Below are 26,126 nucleotides of genomic sequence, written 5' to 3'. Positions count from 1 at the left end.
AAAGGAAGATGTTTAAATAGAAACATTAATGTGAAGTCAGACTGTTAAACTGACCTTCTATACTGTTAATCAAAATATTTCTCTGTGTTAACTTTATAGATATTCAAATGATCATGCATTAATCTTTCTTTTTTCCAGTTCTACTCACATAGTTCTTTTTCTTTGTTCTTTTTTTTCCTTTTAGTTGAGTATATTAGATCTCATTAGGGCACCACCAGTTCTTCTTTTATTTCTATTTATGTGGGAAGCAGTGGAAGAATCCTTTGAAAGAGGAATTTAAAAAATAAAATGGTTGGGGCATGTGATTGTTTTTTCTTACAATATTTTCCACAGAATTAGCAGTCAGCTTTGTGAATAAATACACCAAATGTCTAACATGTATGAATGTACACTGATCATCTGAGTATGTGTTTCATGTTAGGGTCATAATTTTGGTATTGTTGTAATTTGCTACTTTTACCCAATTGTCAGTTAATTGTTTTAAGTAAGTGACTTGATTTTAGCTGGTATGTGTTATGTGAGCCAAATAATTACATTAATTTGATAAACTGTCACTTTTAATACATTATATGACTAGAGCCAGAAGAACTGTTTTGAAATGTTAAGACTTACAAGAAAGAATGGGATATAGAACGAACAGAAGAAATTCTTTATTCACAAGCTTTTAACCATAACTAGATCCGTAAGCTATAGCTGGTGCAACATGCTATGGCATGGACAGTTATTGGCAGCCATGATATGGCCACTTAATGCCTCTGCTTCATGAATTGTACTAGTTCCTAGTAGGTTTCCAGGTGCAGTGCAAGGTGTTGATTATTACTGGTTATCATCCTTTCATAGCATGGGACCAGATTCTTGGGGGGACTGCTGTTTTTGCGTGTCTTACATAGTCTGACAGAGTTAGCATGATCGTAGTCCAATCAATTAAACAACGTTCCTGATGGGACCCTGGAAGTGGGTCTTTTCTGTCTTAGTTCTTGCCCTCTGAAATATTTTTCCACCCAAGATTCATATGGCCTCTACCTGTTCCTTTTAAATAAACACTTAAAACATACATCAGACTCTGAGCTAGAATGAGTGGTATGCCCCTCCCAAGATGTTCATTTGATTGTTGCTTTTTCTCTGAACTTTCTTTTGTAATTTATATATTATGTATTTGTGTTTGTTTGTGTCTGTAAACCATTCAAAGCAGTACAAATTGCAATGGGCTATAAATTATTATTTATGCATAAATAAATGTTGAGTAGAATATGCAAAACAGTAATATATTTTTTTTATAGGACAAGATACATTTGATTTAGGTGATGCACTTGAAACTAATGGTAAGTAGTTATAATCTTACTAAGACCTGAAAATGACTTTCTATACATATTATAGTAATAGTAATATTACATAATGTGATGTTACTCAAATTATAATTAGATTTTGCTTGAGTTGTACATCATTTTATAGCTTGTTCAATCTAGGTGCTTAGGATCTTCCTGGTTTGAGCAGTCCATTTTATTCTGCTGGTAAACTTTAACTTGCTGGCAAGACATCAAATTACAAATTAAGCTTTTCTAAAGGGTATGGCATGCTGATTTTGTAGGGTTTTACATATATGCTTGTTACCATACCTAGGTTTTTTTTTTAAAGAAAGTCAGCTATATATTATATCATCATTATCACCACTAACAAATTAAACACAGATCATAGCTTCTGAAATACTCTATATTCTTTATCAGTAAGAATTATAAGAGTTCTATGCATTTTTTCTGTGTAATGTAATAAAGTGTTTTATGTGTTTCTGTGCATGCCTTTTTTCTTCTTCAGAGATTATAATCAGGTAGTGAACATAACATTGCCTGTATGGGAATGAGTCTGGGAGTCTCCTCATAATGGATTTCTCTCTCTGTCTATTTTTCTTCTTATTTCTCCATATTGCACCTATGAGTGTATGCATGTGTTCTAGGAAGCATTGGATGTGTTCATGTACCTCATTCTAGGTCATGTGGACAGGCAGGAAAGAAAAACATAGATTAGATAGGAAGAATTGAGAACATTTCAAGCAGCTGCTCTGGTTCTTCCTGTAGAGATGCATTGGAGATTTTTTTTCCCCGTTTTTGTTTTGTTTTCTCTCTCCATAGTCCCAGCTGAATAGATTTCATTTCAAACTTGATCTTCTTTTCCCTTGGTTTTTTTCTGTTCACTAAATATTCACTGAATACTGTTTTTGTCCATTCCACTGATGGACAAACAGACAGTCCCAAACAGTTTTATGTACTTTGTTCCATTAAATTGACTTGAATAACAAATATAGAGAAAGTATGGTAAACATGGTATTTGAAATGGTTTTCAGCCTGTTTACTAGCAATAACCATAGCAAAGAACTGTATTTCATTACATTTGGGACATCTTATATCTCTGTGTTTGTATTTTTATTTTCCCGTTGTGCTGTTTGTGCACAGGGAATCATGGGATAACTTAATATATTTCAAATACAAATTTCTAGGAGACATAAAGGAGAGTGGTTTAGAATGGAACAATAAACAACACTGTGAGCTATCATCTAAATACCTTTCATGTAGATTTTTTGTTTTCAGTAGGGCTTTTTCTCCCCTACAGCCCCAGTTTGGATGCCGCTCACTCTGGAATTTTATCTTCCTTTTCGTGGCATCCTCTACCAAACCAAATTTGTCCTCTTTTGTCCATATTTTTTAGAGACAATCATCCTGCTGATAGACAATCGGAATCTCAAGCACCTTCACATATATTTTTTTTATAGGACAAGATACATTTGATTTAGGTGATGCACTTGAAACTAATGGTAAGTAGTTATAATCTTACTAAGACCTGAAAATGACTTTCTATACATATTATAGTAATAGTAATATTACATAATGTGATGTTACTCAAATTATAACTAGATTTTGCTTGAGTTGTACATCATTTTATAGCTTGTTCAATCTAGGTGCTTAGGATCTTCCTGGTTTGAGCAGTCCATTTTATTCTGCTGGTAAACTTTAACTTGCTGGCAAGACATCAAATTACAAATTAAGCTTTTCTAAAGGGTATGGCATGCTGATTTTGTAGGGTTTTACATATATGCTTGTTACCATACCTAGGTTTTTTTTTTAAAGAAAGTCAGTTATATATTATATCATCATTATCACCACTAACAAATTAAACACAGATCATAGCTTCTGAAATACTCTCTATATTCTTTATCAGTAAGAATTATAAGAGTTCTATGCATTTTTTCTGTGTAATGTAATAAAGTGTTTTATGTGTTTCTGTGCATGCCTTTTTTCTTCTTCAGAGATTATAATCAGGTAGTGAACATAACATTGCCTGTATGGGAATGAGTCTGGGAGTCTCCTCATAATGGATTTCTCTCTCTGTCTATTTTTCTTCTTATTTCTCCATATTGCACCTATGAGTGTATGCATGTGTTCTAGGAAGCATTGGATGTGTTCATGTACCTCATTCTAGGTCATGTGGACAGGCAGGAAAGAAAAACATAGATTAGATAGGAAGAATTGAGAACATTTCAAGCAGCTGCTCTGGTTCTTCCTGTAGAGATGCATTGGAGATTTTTTTTCCCCGTTTTTGTTTTGTTTTCTCTCTCCATAGTCCCAGCTGAATAGATTTCATTTCAAACTTGATCTTCTTTTCCCTTGGTTTTTTCTGTTCACTAAATATTCACTGAATACTGTTTTTGTCCATTCCACTGATGGACAAACAGACAGTCCCAAACAGTTTTATGTACTTTGTTCCATTAAATTGACTTGAATAACAAATATAGAGAAAGTATGGTAAACATGGTATTTGAAATGGTTTTCAGCCTGTTTACTAGCAATAACCATAGTAAAGAACTGTATTTCATTACATTTGGGACATCTTATATCTCTGTGTTTGTATTTTTATTTTCCCGTTGTGCTGTTTGTGCACAGGGAATCATGGGATAACTTAATATATTTCAAATACAAATTTCTAGGAGACATAAAGGAGAGTGGTTTAGAATGGAACAATAAACAACACTGTGAGCTATCATCTAAATACCTTTCATGTAGATTTTTTGTTTTCAGTAGGGTTTTTTCTCCCCTACAGCCCCAGTTTGGATGCCGCTCACTGTGGAATTTTATGTTCCTTTTCGTGGCATCCTCTACCAAACCAAATTTGTCCTCTTTTGTCCATATTTTTTAGAGACAATCATCCTGCTGATAGACAATCGGAATCTCAAGCACCTTCACATATTTTTTTTTCAATATTCTGTTGAGATTGGGAAGATTTTTTTAAAAAAAATTGAATCTGTGCCTACTTTTAGATTTAGTTATTACAAAATCAATTTAGCATTACTCTGTTGCAGGGATGGGCCATTTTATGATGATGGGGCATATTTTGGAAGCATTAGTGCATACAGTTACAAAATAATGGGTGGAGTAGTTAGATATTTTTTTCTATTCGTTGAATGAGAATACATTAAATTATATAAAGTGTTTTTTAGTGCTTTTTTACTTCAGAGTGATATAAAACCATGCCACCAATTTTTATTTCTCTAGGACTACAAACAAGGATTTAAAGACTAAATGTTTATTTTGTTCTGCTTTAATGGATCATTGCAGCCAGTTATATTCTATTTTTATATTTCAGCTCCTACTAGAAGGCCTAGTGCAGTTACCAAAAAGCCAAGTAAGTATAAATTTTTACAGTAAGGGTTTTTTTTGGAACGGTCTTATTTTGTGAATGTGATTGCATTTGAAAATAAATGGCTGTGGTTCAAAAATATACTCCTTTAATTTTGAGAAAAATGGAAGATCAATAGAAGTAAAATTTAATATTTACCGTTTGCTGTTTCCTAGTCAATGTGTAAGTATTCTCATATGTTCTTATTAGACCTATCTACCATATGAGGGTTTTTTTTAAACTATGGATTTAAAATAGGGAAGGTTTTTTTTAAAGAAAATCAAGTATTTTTATGTTGTTTCATTTAGCAATAGCAACACATAGCACTTAGACTTATATATCATCCCATAGTGCTTCATAGCACTCTCCAGGCGGTTTACAATGTGAGCATATTATCCCCAACAATCTGGATCCTCATTTTACTGACCCCAGAAGGAAGGAAGACTGAGTTAACCTTGAGCCCCGTCAGGGTCAAACTCCAGACTATGGGCTGGATTCTAACCACTGGGTCACAATTAATAAGTTGACTTATTAATGCTTTTAACAGATATTTGTCTTGAACCATTTCGGATGTTCTTTTCCTATTAATATAAGAAAACTCTTAAAATAACGATAAGAAATATCAGTGGAGTTCAGTGGTGAAATCCTCTGCAGTTTGCCACCAGTTCACTGCCTATACATATGCGGTACGCACCAAACGCGTGCTGCATGCGCAGTGCGTGGCAAATGCACATTGCACATGCATTACAATGTGCACCAAATGCACACTGCGTGTGCATGCGCAGTGCATACCAAACACACACTTTGCACAGAAAAAGGAGGCTTAAGAATGTAAGTAGAACAGCGAGGGGGGACAGCTGTGTCGCACAATTTAGATTCGCTAGAAAGCAGGATTTCCTGCTTTCTAGCGAATCTAAATTGCACAGCACAGCTGATCGTCGAAAATACCCTTTCGGATGAACTGGTAGCTTTTATTACTACCGGTTCTCCCAAACCGATGCAAACAGTAGCATTCACCTCTGGTGGAGTTCTAGGAAACGTTTGAGGCTTCATCAAATTAATGAATATATTTCTCTATCGTTTCTCCCATTTACTTCTTTGTGAAAATGGATTTGTTTGTTTTTCATTGTCTAAATTCTATTATATAGATGTACATTTCCTTTCATGCATGACCACTAGCCTTTCGTTTGGTTATTCTACATGAGACATTGATATCTAATAGATTTTTCTGTCTAGGTGACGGCTTCAGCTTAGAAGATGCTATAAACGGTAAGCATTAGAAGAAGTTACTCAAAACATCACTTGTTAGAATTTACCCTACTTTCCTAAGTAATAGTTTTGTATAGTATAAGTACAACTGAGAAAAACAACTATATTTAAGACAACTGGTTGAGAATGGCTCTTGCCAGCTTCTGTAACTTGGGGGGAAATGTCTTCCACAGTAACCGATGAATACTTCTTGTTTATGCTATGCCCCTTAGAAGGCTTTCTTCTGCCTTCCTTTCTGCCATCTCCACCTAATCATATTAGACAGTGTACATTAGACATTTGTACTTGTCTTCAATGCATTATAAAAGCATTGACTTTTCACTTCGACTGTTTAAAAAACATCAGGAGAATTTTAGATCCAGTATATTGATAATCAGAAGAACTTTTTGTCTTTGGTGGCATGTTATCAGATTGCATCCCACCAAGACCCAAACTAGCATCAGCAATGTTGGTTTATAATATTCAGACTTCATTAAAAAAACCAGGGGAATATTATAGAAGAAAAAACCAATTAAGATTCAGAGAGTAAGTGGAAACAAAAGACCATCCAAAAAGAAAATAAGCTCAAGGAAAAATGCTTTGAAAAATACTCACTCTTTGCCGTGAGCAGTTGGAAAATAAAATCAGCGCCCTGATCCATAATTTATCTAACTTCTCTTTGAATATACAACTTTGGTTTAGATTACATTCCCTCTTACGGCTGAGAAACTTTCATGTCACAAGATTCAGTAGACTTAATTTTTTTCTTTTGATTCTCCACAGCCAGCTGATGCTTCTGAGAAAATTCACTGAACAAAAGCCCCCATCAAGCTAGTTTTTCCCAACTATAAACATAGGAGGGGGGAGTAGATTGTGTTTGCTAGAAAATCTTGTGTTTGCTAGAAAATTGGCCTTCTCGCGGGCTTCCAGATATCCATAGAAGGGATTTGTCTGCAACTTGATTGTATACACATTCTAAATCGGACACTATAAGGGAGCTTATATTACTGAGATACTCAATGTATTCTTGGTTCATGTGCATTATATATTTTATTGGTTACTGTCTCAACCTTTTATGTACGGTATTAGGATAGAGGTGGAAAACCTCTGTCCTTCTTCAAAAGCTGCAGTAACAGCAAAAAAATTTCTAGTTATTGACATCACTCAGTGTCTTAAAAAAACCCACAGTCTTAAAAAAACTGAACTTTCCAGTGTCTGTATAAATGAATGTGCTATGTATTAAGGTAATAAAATCTGCATGTGTAAACAGAGAGCTTTTATTATCTTTCCATTTATTTGGAGCCATTCATATAGAGTTGATCATTTAAGTGTTTTTTCTGGATAGCAGGCTAAAGAAAATTCATTGGTTTGTTTTTAAAAGCTTATATACTTCCCTTTTATGTCTTAATAACAAATTACAATTAGATTGATGAAAAATGAGAAAATGACACAAAATGGACAACCTTGAATTGAATTCGCCCCATTTAGAAAATCTGTTTAGTTTTATTTAATTTGGAAACTCACAATTTTTATTTGGTGTTTAATTTTAACATTAACATTAATATATCTTGTAAAGTTTGGAATTCTGTTTTTATTAGTCACATTGAGCACTTCATCACATTAAAGAAACAAATTTAATGAATGGATAAATGAGAGAATGGCAGAATTTGTCCTTGAACTTTAAGTTTGTGGGGATAAGTTGTTTTTGCTAGATTTACAAGATACATCATTGGAAGGCAGGTTGAAAAGATTCTGAATTATGTTCATGGTACAGTAATGTCATTGTTCCCATTTTTAAATATTTGGGAATAAGAAGGAGGATGATAAAAAATTAAAAGTCTGTGAAGACAGTAAATATACTTATTTTGTTTTCATTACTGAATCATCAGTGAAATGAATTGCTCATTAAGCATCGAAATGGCAGTTTTAAATTTAATGTAAATTTGTGTACATGCTGCCTATAAAAATATAAAAAGTGTATTGGCTCATCAGAAAACTGGCTGTTAAACTATTTAGATTTTAAATGACAAAATAAATGCCTTATATGTGACCTCAATTAGTATTAATATGATATATGTCCCCAATACTTAGATGGCTAAGCTTTTTTTTTTTAATTTGGTATGCGTTAATGGTTTTGCACCTTCTTTAAAGATTTTCCATTTGCAATATATTGCAGTAATCTAGCATGATTTAATCAGAACATGCATTACTGAGCTAAAGGGTTAGGAAATATGTCCTCCTTCAAGAAGAGAGAGATTTCCATCCAAACCAATACCAGCTCGGAAGACTCCATTTTATCAGGACTCCTTTTCATGTTATTTTCCTGTATTCTTCCCACAGGTGGCCTTACACATTTTATTTCCTCTTTCTGATTTATAGTAAAATTGAAAAGTGCAACTGCATGTAATTTACATACAAATCATATCTTAGCCAAAACATGTATTTAAGATGATAAGTATCATCTTAAATTGGACTTTGGAAGCCCTCTAAAAGCCAAAACAGAGGTGTAACATGAGGGAATCAAATACACCTAGCAACCTATATCAGATTTTAAATACATGAAAGTATTTGATCAGAACGTTTTGCAGAGCTTGTATATAACTGCTGTGCGCAGACATATTTTTCTTTTTTCCATTGTAGCTAAACTTTTCAAGATATTTATTTTGCTTAATTAATTCAGATAAACAGGTAGCAATTTTCTAATTCTATAATTGTATTAGATTACTTTTGATTTTGAAAGGACCGTCTTTTCCCAATCATATCTACCCAATCCACCATGGCAGGGAGGCAGGGAATGTTACGGGTTCCTATCCCCTAAGAAGTTCCATTTAGTGGGAACAAAAAGAGGGCCTTCTCTATAGTAGCTCTCTCCCTGTGGAGCATCATCCCTGCAGATTGGCCCTCAATTTGATACTCTTTCACAAGCCTCTGAAGTCATGGTTCTGCCAATGAGCATAAGAGACTCCAGAATGATAGGGAGCCCATCAAGTGTTTGATCTGATTATTGTTGCCAGTGGGATGGGGATTTATTGGTTTTGTACTTGTAAAATGTCCAGGGTCACCAAGAGTAGATTTGGCAGCTACATAAATTTTCTAAATAAATAAATATATTTCCCAGTTTGAAAGTTGTACTTATCTTTTTTTATCAATAGGTGATGATGATTCTCCAAAAGCAACCGCACCACCTCCTAAGCCCAAACCAGGAAGTCATGGCCACAGTGGGGGTAAGTTTTTTTTTCAAAAAGTACACCTTTAGTGCCTACTCATAGAATCATAGGCTTGAAAGGGACTTTGGAAATCATCCCCCCTGCTCAAGACAGGAGACTTATATCATCTCAGTCAAATGGTTTTCCAGTTTATTCTTGAAATCCTAGTAAAGGAGCATCCACAACCACAGGAAGCAAGTTATTCCATTGATTAATTGCTCTCACTGACAGAATATTTATCCTTACTTCTAGGTTGTAACTTTCTTTGATAAGCTTCCACCCATTGCTTCTTGTTCTGCTCTCTGGTGCAGGACTCTCTCTAGAGAATAAGTCAATCCTCTCTTTTTTGTGACAGGCCTTCAAGTCAGGGGTGAAATCTAAAAATTTTCCCTACCAGTTCTGTGGCCGTGGCTTAATTGGTGAGTGTGGCTTGGTGGTCAGATGACTGGGTGGGCGTGGCCAATAACAATAAATAATAAAAATAATAAACAAAGTATACAAAACAATAAGAGGTACCAAAAACCAACTTTCACACTTTACACACTCACAACACAACACAACTGACTCACATACACACACAAAATGCCACATACAGCTTTGTGAGATTTTGTGTAGTTAGAGTGAAACACTACAGAAACACAGAAATCTCAGAAAGCTGCACATATATTTTATTATTTTATTTTATTTATATTTTTAGATAAAAGCAGTTAAATTTAAAACTTCCTTTTAAATTTAGACATAGCAATCTAAAGTTAATTGCTATGTCTAAAAAAAATAAAACTCTTAAAAAAAAAACCCATTAACTATTTTGTTTAAGCTCCCGCCCCCTTATTCTATTCAAGTGACAAGGCAGGCAGATTGAGTTGCTCATCAGTGAGATGGATTGCAGGCAGGCAGATTCAGTTGCTAGCTGATGCAATTGATTTCAGCAGCCAAAGCAAGGCAGGAGCGAGCCCAAAAGAAGCAGCAAGTAGGCAAGTGGGGACCTGGCGATTGGGTGGGCTTAGTCGGCCTAAGAGAAACATCTCTAGCAGATCTGGCTTCCAGCCCATTTCTGTTCGATTCTTTCAGAGTCACTGTGAGTTTTTTGAACAAAAAAATTCTTTTTTCTAATCAGGAAACATACCAGTCTACCAGGCTTGCTTTAGTCTAGCAGAGTCATACAGTCTACTTGCCTTTTTTGGGAGCACACCAGTCTACCTTCTTTAAAAATAGAGGCACCTATTTAGATAGACTGCTGATCAGCTGTAGTGCGGCCCATTGAAGCGCCGCGGCACTCATTTAAGGCCGTTTGTAACTATATCACCACTGAGAGCTTCAGGGACAGAGAAGAGGAACAGCGAGGCATGAGCAGTGGGGGGGGCAGGGATTTTTGCTACCAGTTCTCTGAACTACCCACCCCCATCGTTACCAGATCGCGCAATCCAGTCCGAACCAGGAGCATTTCACCCCTGCTTCAAGTCCTGGAAGAATCCCCCCTCACCCCCGCTTCCAGATCCTTCTTTTCCATACAGTACACATACCTAGATCATCAACCATTTGTCATACGATTTACCTTCAGACCCTTTATCATTGTTGCTTTCTTTAGAGGATAATCCAGGGCTGGAAGGGACTTGGAGGTCATCTAGTCCAACCCTGCTCCAGCAGGACATAGTTAGTGAGTTTCTGTCTTTTGATCCCCCAGTCACATGTTTACATAGCAACGCCCACCCAGTCACATGACTCCCACCAAGCCATGCTCACTGAACTGGTAGCAAAAAAATTTAGATTTCACCCTTGGTCTCAACATCTGTTTGTGACCAGATCTGGGAGCATTATTCCAAGTGTTGTATCACTAGTACAGTGTAAAGCAGTACTATCACTTCTTGATGGAGCCTAGAACTGCATTGGCTCTTTTTGGCAGTTGCAGCACATTGCTGACTCATACGTAAGTGGTGGTCCATTAGGACACCTCGATCCCTCTCACAATTACTATTGTTGAGCCATGTACCACCTATTTTACACCTATGCATTTAGTTTTTCCTTCCTAAGTACAGGACCTTACTTTTCTCATTACTGAACAGCATCATGGATTCAATGCTCAAATCTCAAGATCGTTCTGAATCTTGAGTCTAACTTTCAAAATGTTAGCAATTCCAGCAAGCTTAGCGTCATCTGCAAATTTGATGAGTTCCCCTTCTACCCCACATCTCATTTATGAAGATGTTGAAGATACTGGATCCAAGACCCAATCTTGAGGTATGCATACTTCCCTCCATATAGATGTAGTTCCAGTGAGGACTACCCTCTGAGCGCAGTTGCTCAGCCAATTGAGAATCCATCTGGCGGTGGTACTGTCTATCTCAGATTGTTCTATCCTTGCTGAAGTCCAAGTATACTATGTCCACATCATTTCAGTGAAATTTGGTTATTTTATCAAAAAAGACAATAAGATTTGTCTGGCATGATCTGTTTTTAACTCACACTGGCTTCTAGTAATGCTGCTGATATTTAAAGTTGTAAGAGTAACACAAGCCATTCTTGCTTTTGTCTTTCATTTCTTCCTCCCTGTCAGTGTTGATGGAATGTTACATACTTATACTATTCTAATATTAATTGGGATTTGATCTCATTGTGGTTGTGGTTAAAATAAATCAGTGCTGTTTTCTCCTGGATCTTCTAAAAAAATAGAAAGCAATTTAGAAAATTGTAAAAGCCCCAAATAATGACTGCATTTACCATCATTTAGTGCATCATAGAGTTGCAGCAATCCTGTAAAACAGTTGTTTTAAAACATACAAGACTGCATATAAAAGAACATTTTCAGAAGCAGTTGTGTCTTTCTCCAGGGTTGCATAGCTGCTTTGGAGACTTCTTTCAGCTGTGCATTCACTTTATTTTGTTTTTTCCCAACAAAGTGATTGTGCATACATTTGCATACAAAAACACCAAAAGCAGTTTCTGAAACATCCAAGAAAACTTTAAAAAATGAGGATTTTGACATTTCACATTTTGAAAATATATATCCTAGGCAGACCTAGAGATAGATTTGAGGTAGATTCAGAGATTTGAGAATCCACAACAGGTCCAGAATGAACTCAGAATTGCTTTCTATAAAAAGTCAAATTTACTACACTATGTTAATTTAATCTAAAATTAAGAAGGATAAGATCAGAACTTTCCACCAATATAACACCAGCTTCAAGAACAGGTCTTTATCTACTCTTAAGATACTACAGTAGATAGCATTCTCTCTATTCCTCATAGAAGAGCTTTTTTGTCTAGAAGGGGATTTCAATTTATAAGATGCCTTATGGTAAGTATTAGTAGATATTCCTCAACATCACCCATTAGAATTTACCTTATCTTCTTAATATTAGTTTTTGTACAGTGTAAATATAAATGAGAAAAAAAGCTTTATTTAAGAACTAGTGCGGAATTGTATAAAAAAGGTAAAGGTAAAGGTTCCCCTCGCACGTACGTGCTAGTCATTGCCGACTCTAGGGGGCGGTGCTCATCTCCGTTTCAAAGCCGAAGAGCCAGCGCTGTCCGAAAAAGTCTCCGTGGTCATGTGGCCGGCATGACTCAATGCCAAAAGTGTATGGAACGCTGTTACCTTCCCACCAAAGGTGGTCCCTATTTTTTCTACTTGCATTTTTATGTGCTTTCGAAACTGCTAGGTTGGCAGAAGCTGGGACAAGTAACGGGAGCTCACCCTGTTACATGGCAGCACTAGGGATTCGAACCGCTGAGCTGCCGACCTTTCGATCGACAAGCTCAACATCCTAGCCCCTGAGCCACCGCGTCCCTTTTTGTGCAGCAGGTGGTACTAGAAAACCTCCAGGGTCCCTTCCAACTCTTATTATTCTGTATTTTGGTTGAGAAAGGCTCTTGTTTTCCCTCTATTTGAATGTCTTCACAGTATCTGACAAATACTTCTTGCTTGTGCTATGTCTCATCTTTCTGCCTGCCATCTCCACCCTAATCAGATTAGATTGTGATACTTGTCTTCAACTCCTATATGTGTTGTAAGAGCATGGCCCCTTCCCACTTCGGCTCTTTTATTCTTATGAATCTTCCCTTCTGGGACTGAATTTGTCCCTGTGTGCGGAGTGCCATTGAATCATCTTGATAAGTTCTGCTGTATGTAGTGAATGAATATGCTTTTTTGTAAATAATATTCTTTGTATTTTGTACTTGATAAATAATGCTCTTTTTAAATCACTTCAGTTGTACAATCTAAGTGAATACATTTTTCTTACTTGATAAATCCATAGAAATCTAAAAAAAATACTGTTCAGTTATGATTACTATGAGGAAATTCTGGATACAATTATATCATCTGCGACTAATATTGGGAGGGCAATTAGCCATGGTTTTTTTCTTTTTAACAATTTAGTTTATGGTATGTTGCATGTTTTATGTCAGTGTCGGTAAATAAATCTGAATAAATGTGCTTTGATTTTGAAAGAGATGGTTAATAGATGTTCCCACATGTTCTGAAATACCATTCCAAAGGATTTGCACAGCCCACATGCAAAGTATTGTTTTGTTGATACCTGTTTATTCATAATTATGAAACATTATTAATTCAGAAACATTTTTGGTATTTAGATAGCAACAAAAAAATGAATCTGAGATGTAGTTAAGCTTCTTAATGTAATGACTGAAGTTGGAAATGATGTAAAACTCCATTATGCAAATTGGGGAATACATTACATACATTTAAAGTGTGCTTTTACTCCTTTTGTTATTATTAAAGGATTTGAAGATGCAGATTTATTAGATGGTGACTTGCCACCTGAGAATCCACAATCAGGTATGTTTCAAATATTCACTATATTTAAAATATTAGTATAGTGTTCTGTAAGCTTTTGGATTTGTTGTATATATATTAAATGGAAAAATAGGAAAATATTGTAAAGTGTATTCATAAAAAATATGCTATCCAGGAATTCAAGTTTAACTTCAGATTTGATTGACATTGGTTCCATTCATTATATTAAGTTCATTATATTAAATTCATTAAATTTATTATATTAAGTTTATTTGTTTTTTGGAACAAAACTAAAGCCGTGTGTGTATATATGTTCTAGTATGAAATTTTAGTTTTGATTTCATCTTAGAAAAAATTAGGTTTTTTATACTCATCTTTTGCAAAATCTAGATGGGAGGTAAATAAATAAAATTAAAATAAATAAACATTTCATGTTGGATTATATTTGCTAAGAAGGCTGAAAGTGTCCTTAAATGAGACTATATATCTTCATATTCATATTGTTCTGTTCTAAAGATACATTATTTTAAAGACCATATTTTAGAAATAGGGTCAAATGCAGTCATTGCAGTGCAGTCTTGCACAGTATTGTTTAAAAATCCCAGTGGGCTCCATAAGTTTTACTCACAGATAAATTAATACAAAAATGTAGGCTGACAGAATTGTTGTTGCAAAGAAGCATTCACGGCAATCCCTATGCTAACATGCATGTGACACATTGCTTGGGTCTGATGATATGCTGCATTAATTGCTATAATGTTTCTTTATAACTTTGATATGTCTCCCATTTTTAATAGCTTGCTTTTTTCTTAAAAACGTTGGAGTTGTTTTTCTAAAACATATTTAAGCAGAGCAGTGTTTTTACATATCATCATTTAGCAACCATAATTGGGACCAGTAACTTGGTTGTTAAGTGAAGTGGTTCCTAAGTGAAACTGCCACTGTGCTTATACAGGTAGTCCTCGAGTTACGAATGGAATGGACAGTCTCCATTCCATTCGTAACCCGAGGATTCGTGGGAGTGAATCTTGTACCTTGAATGGGACCACTCCCTCCTTTCGCCCACACATTTACTAATCAAATGTGAGGCTCGTTAAATGCACATGAGGTATTTCAAGGTGGGGAAGGCCATGGGGGGACCTAGTGATGGCAGGCTACCTGCCTAAGACTCACCTCCCCGACTCACTGAAATACCTCATGCTCCCTACAATTGCTTCCCACCCACCCAACCTGCTGCGCCAGATAACTTACCTTGTGAAGATCTAGCAAGCAGTCTCCTCTCCAGCCTCTTAGCCATGTGCACCCCTCTGCAGTTCCATTCGGGCCTCCGCAGGTCTTGCCTGGCAGGTTGCTGGCTGAAATGGAGATTCTGAGGGGCGAATCTGCCTCTCTGATGCCCCATTTGGGCCTCCCCAACCTGTTGCAGACCGAATGGAGCTTCCAAGGGGCGGATTCGGCCCTCTGACACTCTGGCTGTCAGTGGGCCTCCCCCGGCCTGTTGCAGACCAAAATGGAGCTTCTGAGAGATGGATCCAGCCCTTGGAAGCTCCATTTTGGCTGCAACAAGCCAGGGGAAGCATGTAGGACGAATGTTGCACAGCCTCTGCGGTTGTTTGTAAAGGCGAACAACGGCTGTGGTGCTGCAGTATTCGTAGTTTCAGAACTTGTTAACAAACACTAGGGGGCACTTACCGTGTAACTTTGAAAGTTCGCTAACCTCGTAACCTCGGTATTACCTGTATGCTTAGCTTAGCTATTCTTTGCTTTATAAACTTCAAATATGAGGGCTGGTCACAAAGTTTTTCTTTCCTTATTGTTGTAATAGCAATAGCACTTAAACTTATAGCCCTCTCTAAGCAGGTTACAGAGTCAGCATATTGCCCCTAACGATCTGAGTCTTCATTTTACCGACCTCGGAAGGATGGAAGGCTCAGTCAACCTTGAGCCAGTGAGGACTGAACTCCTGGCAGTGAGCTGAATTAGCCTGCAATACTGCATTCTAACCACTGCACCACCCCTGTCCTGGTAATACTATAAATAGTCTCTATAAAAGCAATATAGATAGATTATTAAACAAAGTCTACTTGTATTGCTACTCTGTAGGACCAGCTCCTGGTTTCATGTGTAGGCTTGCATGTAAAACTAATAGAAACTTATTATTTGATTCTCAGTTATCTCATAATAGCATAATTTGAGTGTTTCGAATATAATGTGACTGTTGCTTCTCATACTATTATTATACACTTTTTTTTAATCTAGGCCATCCTTCGAATCCTTCCTCAGGTATGTAGGCTGTTATGAGCATATATTTCTTTTCTTGCACTAAACGTTTCTTCAAAACTGGTGCATCAGATACTTCTTACTGCATTAGTTTTCTTTTCGTATTCATTTGTTTTTGAGGTGCACGTGGATTAATGATTTAGTAAAATCTTCCTCCCAGGATTGTGAACTTTTTTTATTGAAAAGGAAGGTCAATTATTTTATTTATTTATTTATTTATTTTATTAAATTTTTATACCGCCCTTCTCCCGAAGGACTCAGGGCGGTGTACAGCCAAAATAAAATACAAGATATATACAATTAAAAAGAATTTAAAATAAAACTATTACTAAATGGCTGAAAATTAAAATAGATTTAAAAATTTTAAATATTAATAAAACCCCAATTTAAAATCAACTATTTAAGCCATCATGTTTTTTAATAATGTAAAAAGGTAAAGGTTCCCCTCACACATATGTGCTAGTTGTTCCCGACTCTAGGGGGCGGTACTCATCTCCATTTCAAAGCCGAAGTGCCAGCGCTGTCCGAAGACCTCTCCGTGGTCATGTGGCCTGCATGACTAAACACCAAAATCACACAGAACGCTGTTACCTTCCCACCAAAGGTGGTCCCTATTTTTCTACTTGCATTTTTTACATGCTTTCAAACTGTTAGGTTGGCAGAAGCTGGTACAAGTAACGGGGAGCTTACCCCGTTACGCGGCACTAGGGATTTGAACCACTGAACTGCTGACCTTTCGATTGACAAGCTCAGAGTCTTAGCCAACTGAACCACCACATCCCATCTTAATAATAATGTAAGGGCAGTCCTTAATATTTCATAGGCAGCTACAGAACAGGAATATTTTAATTCATATAAGCTGCAACTTATTCATTTTATAATCTATTTAGTAATGTTTATTAAAGCAAAAAGCATAATATACTGTTTAACAGGACATTAGTTGTCAAGCAGCCACACTAAGAAGATACATAGACTTTATTTCATTGTTACTCGCAAACATGCTATATCAGGTATAAAAGAAAATTTGGAAAAAAATAGAATTGACAGAGCCACAGCACAGAATGTATTGCATGTATGACTATTATGACTTATTAAATCAGCTTTGATTCTAACAACCCTGGCAAAATAGTTTCATCATAAATAAAAGTTTTGTGCAAAAAATAGATGAAATAAGAATATAACTGAAAACTGAAACTAGACAGTGATATTGCTTCTTCCTATATAATTGAAACAATGGTCTTCCTTCTGAGCAAACATAATAGTTAATTTGGTCCCTTATTTTGCCATATTAATTTGAGGTCACTGTGAAGTACTTCAGTTGAGAATTAAATATATTAGTTTAATTGCACAACTGAAAATATTTCTACTACATGCTTTATTTGTAAGTAGTATTTTTGTTATTTGGTGGCATGTCATTTGCTCTTAAAACTCAAATTCAAACTAAGCTCTCAAACACATTTTAATTTAAATTCCTACTGTTAGAAGGGAGTTAAGTTCATTTTCTACAATTTTGTGGTGGAGAATTCATGTAAGAAATTTAAAAGTTTTAACTTTAAAAGTAGCTTATTATCAAACATATCGGAACATCTCTGTAATGAATAACACTTCAGCAAAAAAAAATACTATACTCTGTACATGCAGTATACAGGAAGGTTTAAGGCTTGGTTTTAAGCATGGGGACTTAGAACATGCTGATTTAAACTGTTTCAAATATGAAACATCCCATTTGAACTGAAATGTTTGGAAGATCTCCTGATTTCAAACATACATCAAGATTATTTCATTAAAAAACCTGGTTTCGACTTTACTTTGTAACAAAAGTAGCCCATTTTCTGTCTTATACAGCATGACTTTATAATATGTAATAAACTGTTTTTAACCAACTATTCTTTGGTTAAAGGTGGGGATGATTCCGGAGCTAAAACAGGTAAGCTTTTCTTTTAATCCCTTGTTCTAACTTTCCCATATTTTGAATGTTCCTTGGCAGATAAAGTTAGATTTCTAATTGGGGGAAATTCTTTTAAGCTTGGTCCCTTATCTGAAAATTGGACTCCTCATCCGTATCATCGAGAAAACATTTTACCATCACGTGGAATCCATAGCTAACCATCTCGTCTCTACTTCAAGGACAAGTTATAAGAAATTGCCAGATAAATTAGATCTGAACATGGACTATTGAAGCATAATCTTGCACCATATGCTTTATATGCCCATTTACACCAGAAAAAGTGTAGAGGACGCTGGATTCTTTACAAAAGCTGCAGGATTTGACAGTATACTAAAGAAATACTGAAGAACAGTGGACCAGCAACTAAACGTAGGCTTGCTTCATTTTTTAGTTCCATACTATACTCAGGATGGCTTCCTCCTATATTCAAGAAGACCAAAACTATTGCAATTTTGAAACCAGGGAAGGATCCAACCTTGTCTAAAGTTACAGCCAATTGCTTTTCTCTGTGTTACTGTTCTGACCCCAAACACAACAAACCCTCTGTAGGTAAATCAATGATTCCTTTATTAGGAGCCCCAGCAGCCCCAGCAAAAAGTCTCTCTCTCTTTCTCACACAGCAGGCTAACAAGTCTGTCTGCCAGGGAGATGAATAGTTGTCTGCTACACCTATTCATCTCTGCCTCCTGCCCAGTCTTCTAATGTGGGGTGGTATGACATGTTTATCCCCAGAGCTAGGGTGGGGCTTTGCAGAGCTAGCAGTGGCTCTTCCATCCCAAGGGTCGCCTCATAGATTTCCACTGCTCTCCTCTCCTCTGCCTTCCGCATATCTGCGCATCAGGCACTAAACCCAGCTGTTCCTCCTCTTCCTCATCAATCACCTCAAGACCTGGGAGTTGTTGACTCTCCATCTGAGGGCTGATAAATAGAACAGGCTCTGCCTCTGTCTCTATCTCTGACAGCTCCATTCGGAGCTCTCAGGTTGCCTTGATGCTGGCCCTGACTCCCACGCCGCCGCCTCCTCTGATTCGGCAGCTGGAGGGGCCGGCAGCTGACAGGCCATAACAGTTACCTACAAACCTTTAGAAAGACTTGTGTTAAACTGAATAGCCCTCACAGTAGAATCTATAATCCAAGTAGAACAAGCTGGATTTCACCCCAAACATGGTTGTAGCAATCAAGTCATTGTATTAATTTCCTACCTGGAAAGTGGATTCCAAAAGAAAATGAAAAATGTCTCTGTTTTTCCTGATGTCTCAGTGGCCTAGAGACATCTCTCCTGTCTGAAGAGAAGAACTTCTGCTCAGCTTAATCAAAATTATACCTTGTACCTAGATTGACAACATGTTGAATAACAGGTTCTTTCAAGTTTTTCACAGAATTAAAGAGACACAGATATCACAAGTTGAATTACGGACAGCCACAAGAATCAGTGCTATCCCCTGCTCTTTTTAACTTGTACGTCCATGACCTGCCTGAAACTGCTTCTTGGAAATTTATTTATGCCGATGATATCAATCTCACAGTCCAAAGAACCAAATTCAGTGATGGAAAGGACATCCTTTCTCAAGATCTCCAGAAGCTGGATGACTACTTCAAAAAATGCTGTCTCCAATCAAGCCTAATAAAAACAAAAGTCGCCACATTCCGCATCAGCAATAGATATGTAAATTACCAGCCTTCAGTGAAATTCCGGAACTGTATTTTACAATGTAATAATTATCTGAAGTTCCTGGGTTAACACTGGAGAGATCACTAACCTTCTGGCAAGACCGAGAAAAAAAAGCCATGAAATTGAAAAGCTGCAACAATTTACTGAACAGGCTGACTGGAACATCCTTCAAACAACAGCCTTGGCTTTGTTTTATTCCACAGCTGAACATTGTGCCAGCATGTGGCTTAATAGCGCCCACATCCAAATGGTCACTGTCCAACTCCACCAGACGATACATATCATCTCTGACACATTGCATCCTACTCCTGTGCACTTAGTAATTAGCAATATCATACCACCCCACATTAGAAGAAAATCCGGCTGTAGTCAAGGATGCTAAACAACAAGGCCCTTCTTATTTACCAGGACAATGCACAGCCCTTCACAAGATTGACATCCTGATGTTAAGCTATTCACTCAACATCTACCCAGTTTAACCCTGAAAATGCCTTGGAGAGAGCATTCTTAGGTACCTTCTGACAGTTAGTGATCCCTCTACCAAATCACCTGGTTTTGACCTGTCTTGCTTTATCTGGTTGAAATTGAACGAAATTAGGTGTGATACTAGAAGAAGTGCTTCTGCCCTTGATCAATGGGGATGGAAAGATCCCCCTTGTTGTGGTGCTGATATGCAAACTATTGAACGTATTGTACAATATTGCCCATAATGTGCATTCCCTGGTTCCCTGGAAAATCTGCATAAAGCAATGCCAGAAGCAATCACTTGGGTAGCTGAATTCGACATCCAGTTATGAGGCCACTGCCATACCCCCATAGAAGTTTTACTTCTAATAATATGGACTGTGTATATATGTTTACTTCGGGGTGAAATTAAAAAATTTACCCTGCCGGTTCTGTGGGCGTGGCTTGTTGGGGGAGGTCATGTGACTGGGTGGGCATGGCCAACTTGACATCACACACATTGAGGGGCTCCTCACCAGCCCCTCCCTTCCCAGCCACTCTTTGTCATGAATGGCAGGAAAATGGGGAGGGGAATATTCCTGCCTACCACCCTTCCCTCAGCCTGTGCTGAGATTGAGAAATGGATGACAGGCAGGAAAATCCCCTTTCCCATTTTCCTGCCTTTCACAAAAACAGCTCCATTCCAGCTGCTCCCCCGTCCCCCTCCCCCTCCCTCCTGGGGACTACCTTAAAGGGACAGGCAGCAGCTTCGTTATGAATGGAGGGACAAAAGTTAGCACTCCCTGCTGCATTTAACTTTGAATTCTGTGGAATATCGAGTGGCCGGAAGAGATGAGCGGTGACTGGTCGGGCGTGGGTGGGGCCAAGGAGTGGAAATTACTATTGGTTTGGCAAACTGATGCCCATAATCCCTAGTGGTTTGCCCGAATCGGTCCAGACCCATAGGATTTCACCCCGGTTTACTTCTGTTCTGTCATGTTCTCATAATTTGCTAAATAATAATAATAATTCTTAATCGGGGGAAATTCTTTTCACAGAGTCTCCAGGCATGCTAGCTGGCATTATTAGTTCCATTGTAGTGGCAATAGCTGGAGCTCTTTCAAGTTTTATAGCATACCAGAAGAAGAAGCTTTGCTTCAAACAAAGCGGTAAGTTACAGCCAACTTGACTTGAAATCCTAAAAAGTTGGGGTTGTAAGATCTCCTAAAATAATTCCTTTAACTACATTGACATTGGATGGTTCCCAATGTAATAGAAAGCTCACAATTTGAAATCAACTGTGGATGTAGAATGTTACTCTCTTCAAGGCTGAGCTGAAGATACATGAATGCAAGGTATTTTAATTGAGCTTGTTTCTACAGATCAAGAAAACATTCCTGTGGAAAGCCAGCAGGGAGCACATGCAGCACCATCTGGTAAGGTCATAAATAAAGAGTTTCTAAGAATTACATATACACCTTTCTTAACCTGCAAAAAGTGGCTTATATTTATGATTTTGTGCAGCTTCCCTCCTAGACAATTTTATTAAGCCACATCTACAGTGCTCCATTTAAGGGGGAAAAAACATGGTTTTCTTCAACCTAGTATCTTCATTTTATTTATTTATTTATTTATTATTTTAACTTCTATACCGCCCTTCTGAAGGACTCAGGGCGGTTTACAGCAAGGTAAAAAGGAAGAATACAAAAATTAAAACATTGTTAAAAAACTAATTCAGTTTAGCTAGAAATAATTAAAACTCTAATAAAACTCTGATAAAACCCCCCATTAAAATTATTATTAGGCCAGCCCTGCGCGGTGGAACAAAAATGTCTTGAGCTCGCGTCGAAAGGTCCAGAGGTCAGGGAGTCGACGAATCCCTGGAGGCAGCTCGTTCCAGAGGGCGGGAGCTCCCACAGAGAAGGCCCTCCCCCTGGGGGGTCACCAGTCGACATTGTCTGACTGACAGGACCCTGAGGAGACCTTCCCTATGGGAGCGCACTGGTCGATGGGAGGCAATCGGTGGCAGCAGGTGGTCTCGTAAATAACCTGGTCCTAAGCCATGGAGCGCTTTAAAGGTAGTAACCAACACCTTGAATTGTACCCGGAAGACCACCTGCAGCCAATGCAGCTTGTGCAGGAGAGGTGTTACATGGGAGCCTCGAGTTGCTCCCTCTATTACCTGGGCAGCCGCATTCTGGACCAGTTGGAGCCTCCGGATGCTCTTCAAGGGGAGCCCCATGTAGAGAGCATTGCAGTAGTCCAGGTGGGAAGTGACAAGGGCATGAGTGACCGTGCATAAGGAATCCTGGTCTAGAAAAGGACGCAACTGGCGTATCAGGCGAACCTGATAAAAAGCTCCCCTGGCGACGGCCGTCATATGCTCTTCTAAAGACAGCCGTACATCCAGGAGGACGCCTAGATTGCGGACCCTTTCCATGGGGGCCAATGTCTCGCCCCCTACAGTCAGCGATGGAGTGAGCTGACTGTACCGGGAATCCGGCATCCACAGCCACTCAGTCTTGGAGGGTTGAGTCGAAGCCTGTTTTTCCCCATCCAGACCCGCACGACTTCCAGACACCGGGACATCACTTCAGCGGCTTCGTTGGGGTGGTTCTGGGTGGAAATGTACAGCTGTGTATCATCAGCGTACAGATGACATTGCACCCCAAACGCACGGATGATCTCACCTAGCGGCTTCATATAAATGTTGAACAGGAGAGGTGAGAGAACCGACCCTGTGGCACCCCACACATGAGGCCGCCTCGCGGTCGAACTCTGCCCCCCTGCCAACACTGTCTGCGAATGGTCAGAGAGGTAGGAGGAGAACCACCGAAAGATGGTGCCCCCCACTCCCAACCCCTCCAGCCGTCGCAGCAGGATACCATGGTCGATGGTATTATCAAAAGCCACAGAGAGATCTAATAGGACCAGGGCAGAGGAACAACCCCTGTCCCGGGCCCTCCAGAGATCATCCACCAACGCGACCAAAGCCATCTCCGTGCTATACCCAGGCCGAAAGCCAGACTGGAACGGGTCTAGATAGACAGTTTCATCCAGATACTGGGGGAGCTGTTGCGCCACCACACTCTCAACAACCTTCGCCACAAAACAAAGGTTGGAGACAGGACGATAATTCTCTAAGGCAGCTGGATCCAGGGAGGGCTTCTTGAGGAGGGGCCTCACCACCGCCTCTTTTAAGGCGGTGGGGAAGATACCCTCTATCAAAGACGCGTTGACAATCCCCTGAAGCCAGCCTCATGTAACCTCCCGGGCAGCCAGTACTAACCAGGAGGGACATGGGTCCAATAAACATGTGGTCGCGTTAAGCCTCCCCAATATCCTGTCCATGTCCTTAGGAGCCACCACGTCGAACTCATCCCAGATAACCTCATCAAGACCTACTTCCGTCGTCCCGCCCGAATCTACCCAATCCGCGTCCAGCCCGTCCTGGATCTGAGCGATTTTATCGTGCAGATATTGTCCAAAATCCTTAACACGTCCTTGCAAGGGATCCTCCCGTGCTCCCCGCAAAAGGAGGGAGCGGGTCACTCTAAACAAGGCAGCTGGGCGATTATCTGCCGATGCAATAAGAGCGGAAAAATACTCCCATTTTGCCGTTCTTATTGCCACTAGGTAAGTCTTTTCTTTTATTGCTAATTTTTGTATTGTAGATTAGATGCAGTTAGCTCAGTTAAGAGAACTGACTGGACCAAAACCATTGAAATAGGCTTTTGGAAATAGGTGGGATTTGCATGGAGCTATTTAAGCTTGTTTGAATTTGATAGTAAATACTAAACATTGTTCAGAGTAGATTTAACCAGACATAATTACTACATGTAAAACAAAGTTCATGCTATTCAAATTAGGTTTCATTTTGCTCCTTCCACAGAAGACTGTAGGAATCTTTTTTTCATTTGTCTGTCACTTTGCAAAATTTCAAACAATCTTCAAGTCATAGAGAATCCAGATTTATTTATATATGCATATTTGTCCTTTATCATTTTATTTTTACTTACAACTTTTCTCTAGCATATTAAAAACTTTTCCCAATATTGTTTTCAATGTTTAATCAGAATCCTGAAATCTAAGAATCCTCATATATGTCAAAAATTAGGAAATAAAAGTCATTTAGGATTTTTTTTAATGAAGAAAATTTCTAAAGTAAAATGAATAATTGCCATAAATAAATAATGGAACTGGGATGATAATAAAGCCCAAGTGATTACATTTAATCTAAAGAAAATAAAGGCAAAGCTGCCCTTTCTGTCTTGACTTTTGTTTATTTTTAACTTTAAAATAAGGAAAGTACCAGCCACTATCCTCTTCATTTACAATTATGCCTCAGACTCACAAAGAGTCTTTAAAGGAAAGTGAGTGACAGACCTTGAAAATATTTTACAACCCACCTGTTTGAGGAAAAAAAGGAAGAGAATAGACAATCTTGGACAAGCAGTTCTTTCTTTAAATATTTAAAGTATTAAATACTTTCTTAGGACAATCTGTTTAAATCTGGAAAGAACTAAATGCATTTAGTGATGTCTATTTCCAAGTGTGTTCAGGATTACAACATCAACTGGAAAAAATAATACTTGTAATACATATAATTATAAGTTGGCTATGGCTGAAATGAGTCAGAAGCTTGACAGCAGTTTTCTTTTAGTGGGTCAAGAATAATGACTTTGCACCAGAGAATTTGCTATGTTAAAAGGCCAAGTTATAGTTTGTCTTAAGCTCACCTATTTCAAAAGACAAATGTGAAACTAAAAAAGAGTTCTACATAATATCTTTGTGACTTCCTTAAGTGGGATAAAATGTAACAGTTGAAATACTGTACTGGACTTCAAGTAGTGAAAGATGATTTTGCCTTTCATAATTCTCCATCTGTAATTTCTAAGCATTTCAACCCCAATTAATAGTTTGTTTATTTGTTATTTAAGCCCATATTAATAGCTTGGATGTTTGTTATTTAAGTGTTTTTATAAATAAAAAAGGGAGACTCTCTACCTGTAAGGATGGAAAAGATGTTAGCCTGCTTGGAGGTTTTTAAGTATTATATTTAACATGAGCTATAACAACTTTCAGTTGTGGCCTATATGTTTTTCATTTTCTGTCTGTTCAGGTAGTAAATAGTAGCAGAGAATATAACTTTTTTCATTATTTTCCTCTTTTAGTTCAACGTACACTTTTGCAGAAACAATAGCAGAATTTGATATGAAGAGAAGGCCAGAAACTGGATTTATAGCCTGCATAATTCCCTGAAGGAGCAACGCAATGGAATTGCAAAGTAGATCTTTAAAATAGGCCTGTTGAAACATCTTTAGAAAGGAAGTGTGATGTTTCTAACCAATGAAAAATATTTTCATCTACCATTTACCTTTTGAAGTTCAATTGTATACAGGGTGATTATTGTTTTTCAAATGTATTTTTATGGCATTTGTTGATTGGATTAAAGTTTTTTTTTCTCTTTTCTTTCTTTTTTTTCTTTTTCTTTTTTTTGTAGCAAGAACCTTGAAAAGGGAGATGAGTGTACTTGTAAAATACTTTCAGGCAGGTTGTTCACTAAGGAAAGCTATGTTGATTGTAGCTATCTCCAAAGTACAGTTTGACTTTACTTACTGATGCACATCACACCATATGGATAAGGCCCACTATTTAGATATTGGAGGTGAAGCACGAGTTTGCAGATGAGTGGCTCTTAATACAGTACAGTTGCTCCCTTCATAGTTGAAGTTACATGTTATAAATATGTAAGAATCAACTTAGGGCTAAGTTCCCTTGTCCTTGAATTCATAAACATTAACATTTTTCTTTCTGCATGTTCTTGGTCACATTTACAACATTTGACATGGAGGAAATGCCTTATCTGACTAGCAAAACTTTTGAAATTTTATCATTGTATACAAG

At 37.7% G+C, this 26,126-nt stretch overlaps 1 protein-coding gene across 1 annotated transcript; it reads left to right on the top strand.

Moving 5' to 3' along the window:
• The first annotated feature begins 1,304 nt into the window (after positions 1 to 1,304).
• LOC131187303 (CD99 antigen-like) lies at positions 1,305 to 25,693 on the top strand. Its single transcript, XM_058161564.1, has 11 exons — positions 1,305 to 1,322; positions 2,722 to 2,806; positions 4,633 to 4,671; positions 5,902 to 5,934; positions 9,066 to 9,137; positions 13,861 to 13,917; positions 16,135 to 16,158; positions 18,056 to 18,082; positions 21,278 to 21,388; positions 21,602 to 21,655; positions 25,394 to 25,693. The coding sequence occupies exons 1-11, from the start codon at positions 1,305 to 1,307 to the stop codon at positions 25,420 to 25,422; spliced, it is 549 nt and encodes a 182-aa protein (XP_058017547.1). The 3' UTR covers positions 25,423 to 25,693.
• The last annotated feature ends 433 nt before the right edge of the window (positions 25,694 to 26,126 follow it).

The sequence above is a fragment of the Ahaetulla prasina genome, unplaced genomic scaffold (assembly GCF_028640845.1).
Source record: "Ahaetulla prasina isolate Xishuangbanna unplaced genomic scaffold, ASM2864084v1 Contig24, whole genome shotgun sequence".
Taxonomy (NCBI): Eukaryota; Metazoa; Chordata; class Lepidosauria; order Squamata; family Colubridae; genus Ahaetulla; species Ahaetulla prasina.
Note: the sequence above shows the minus strand (reverse complement) of the source record. Positions and strands in the feature narration are given on the sequence as shown.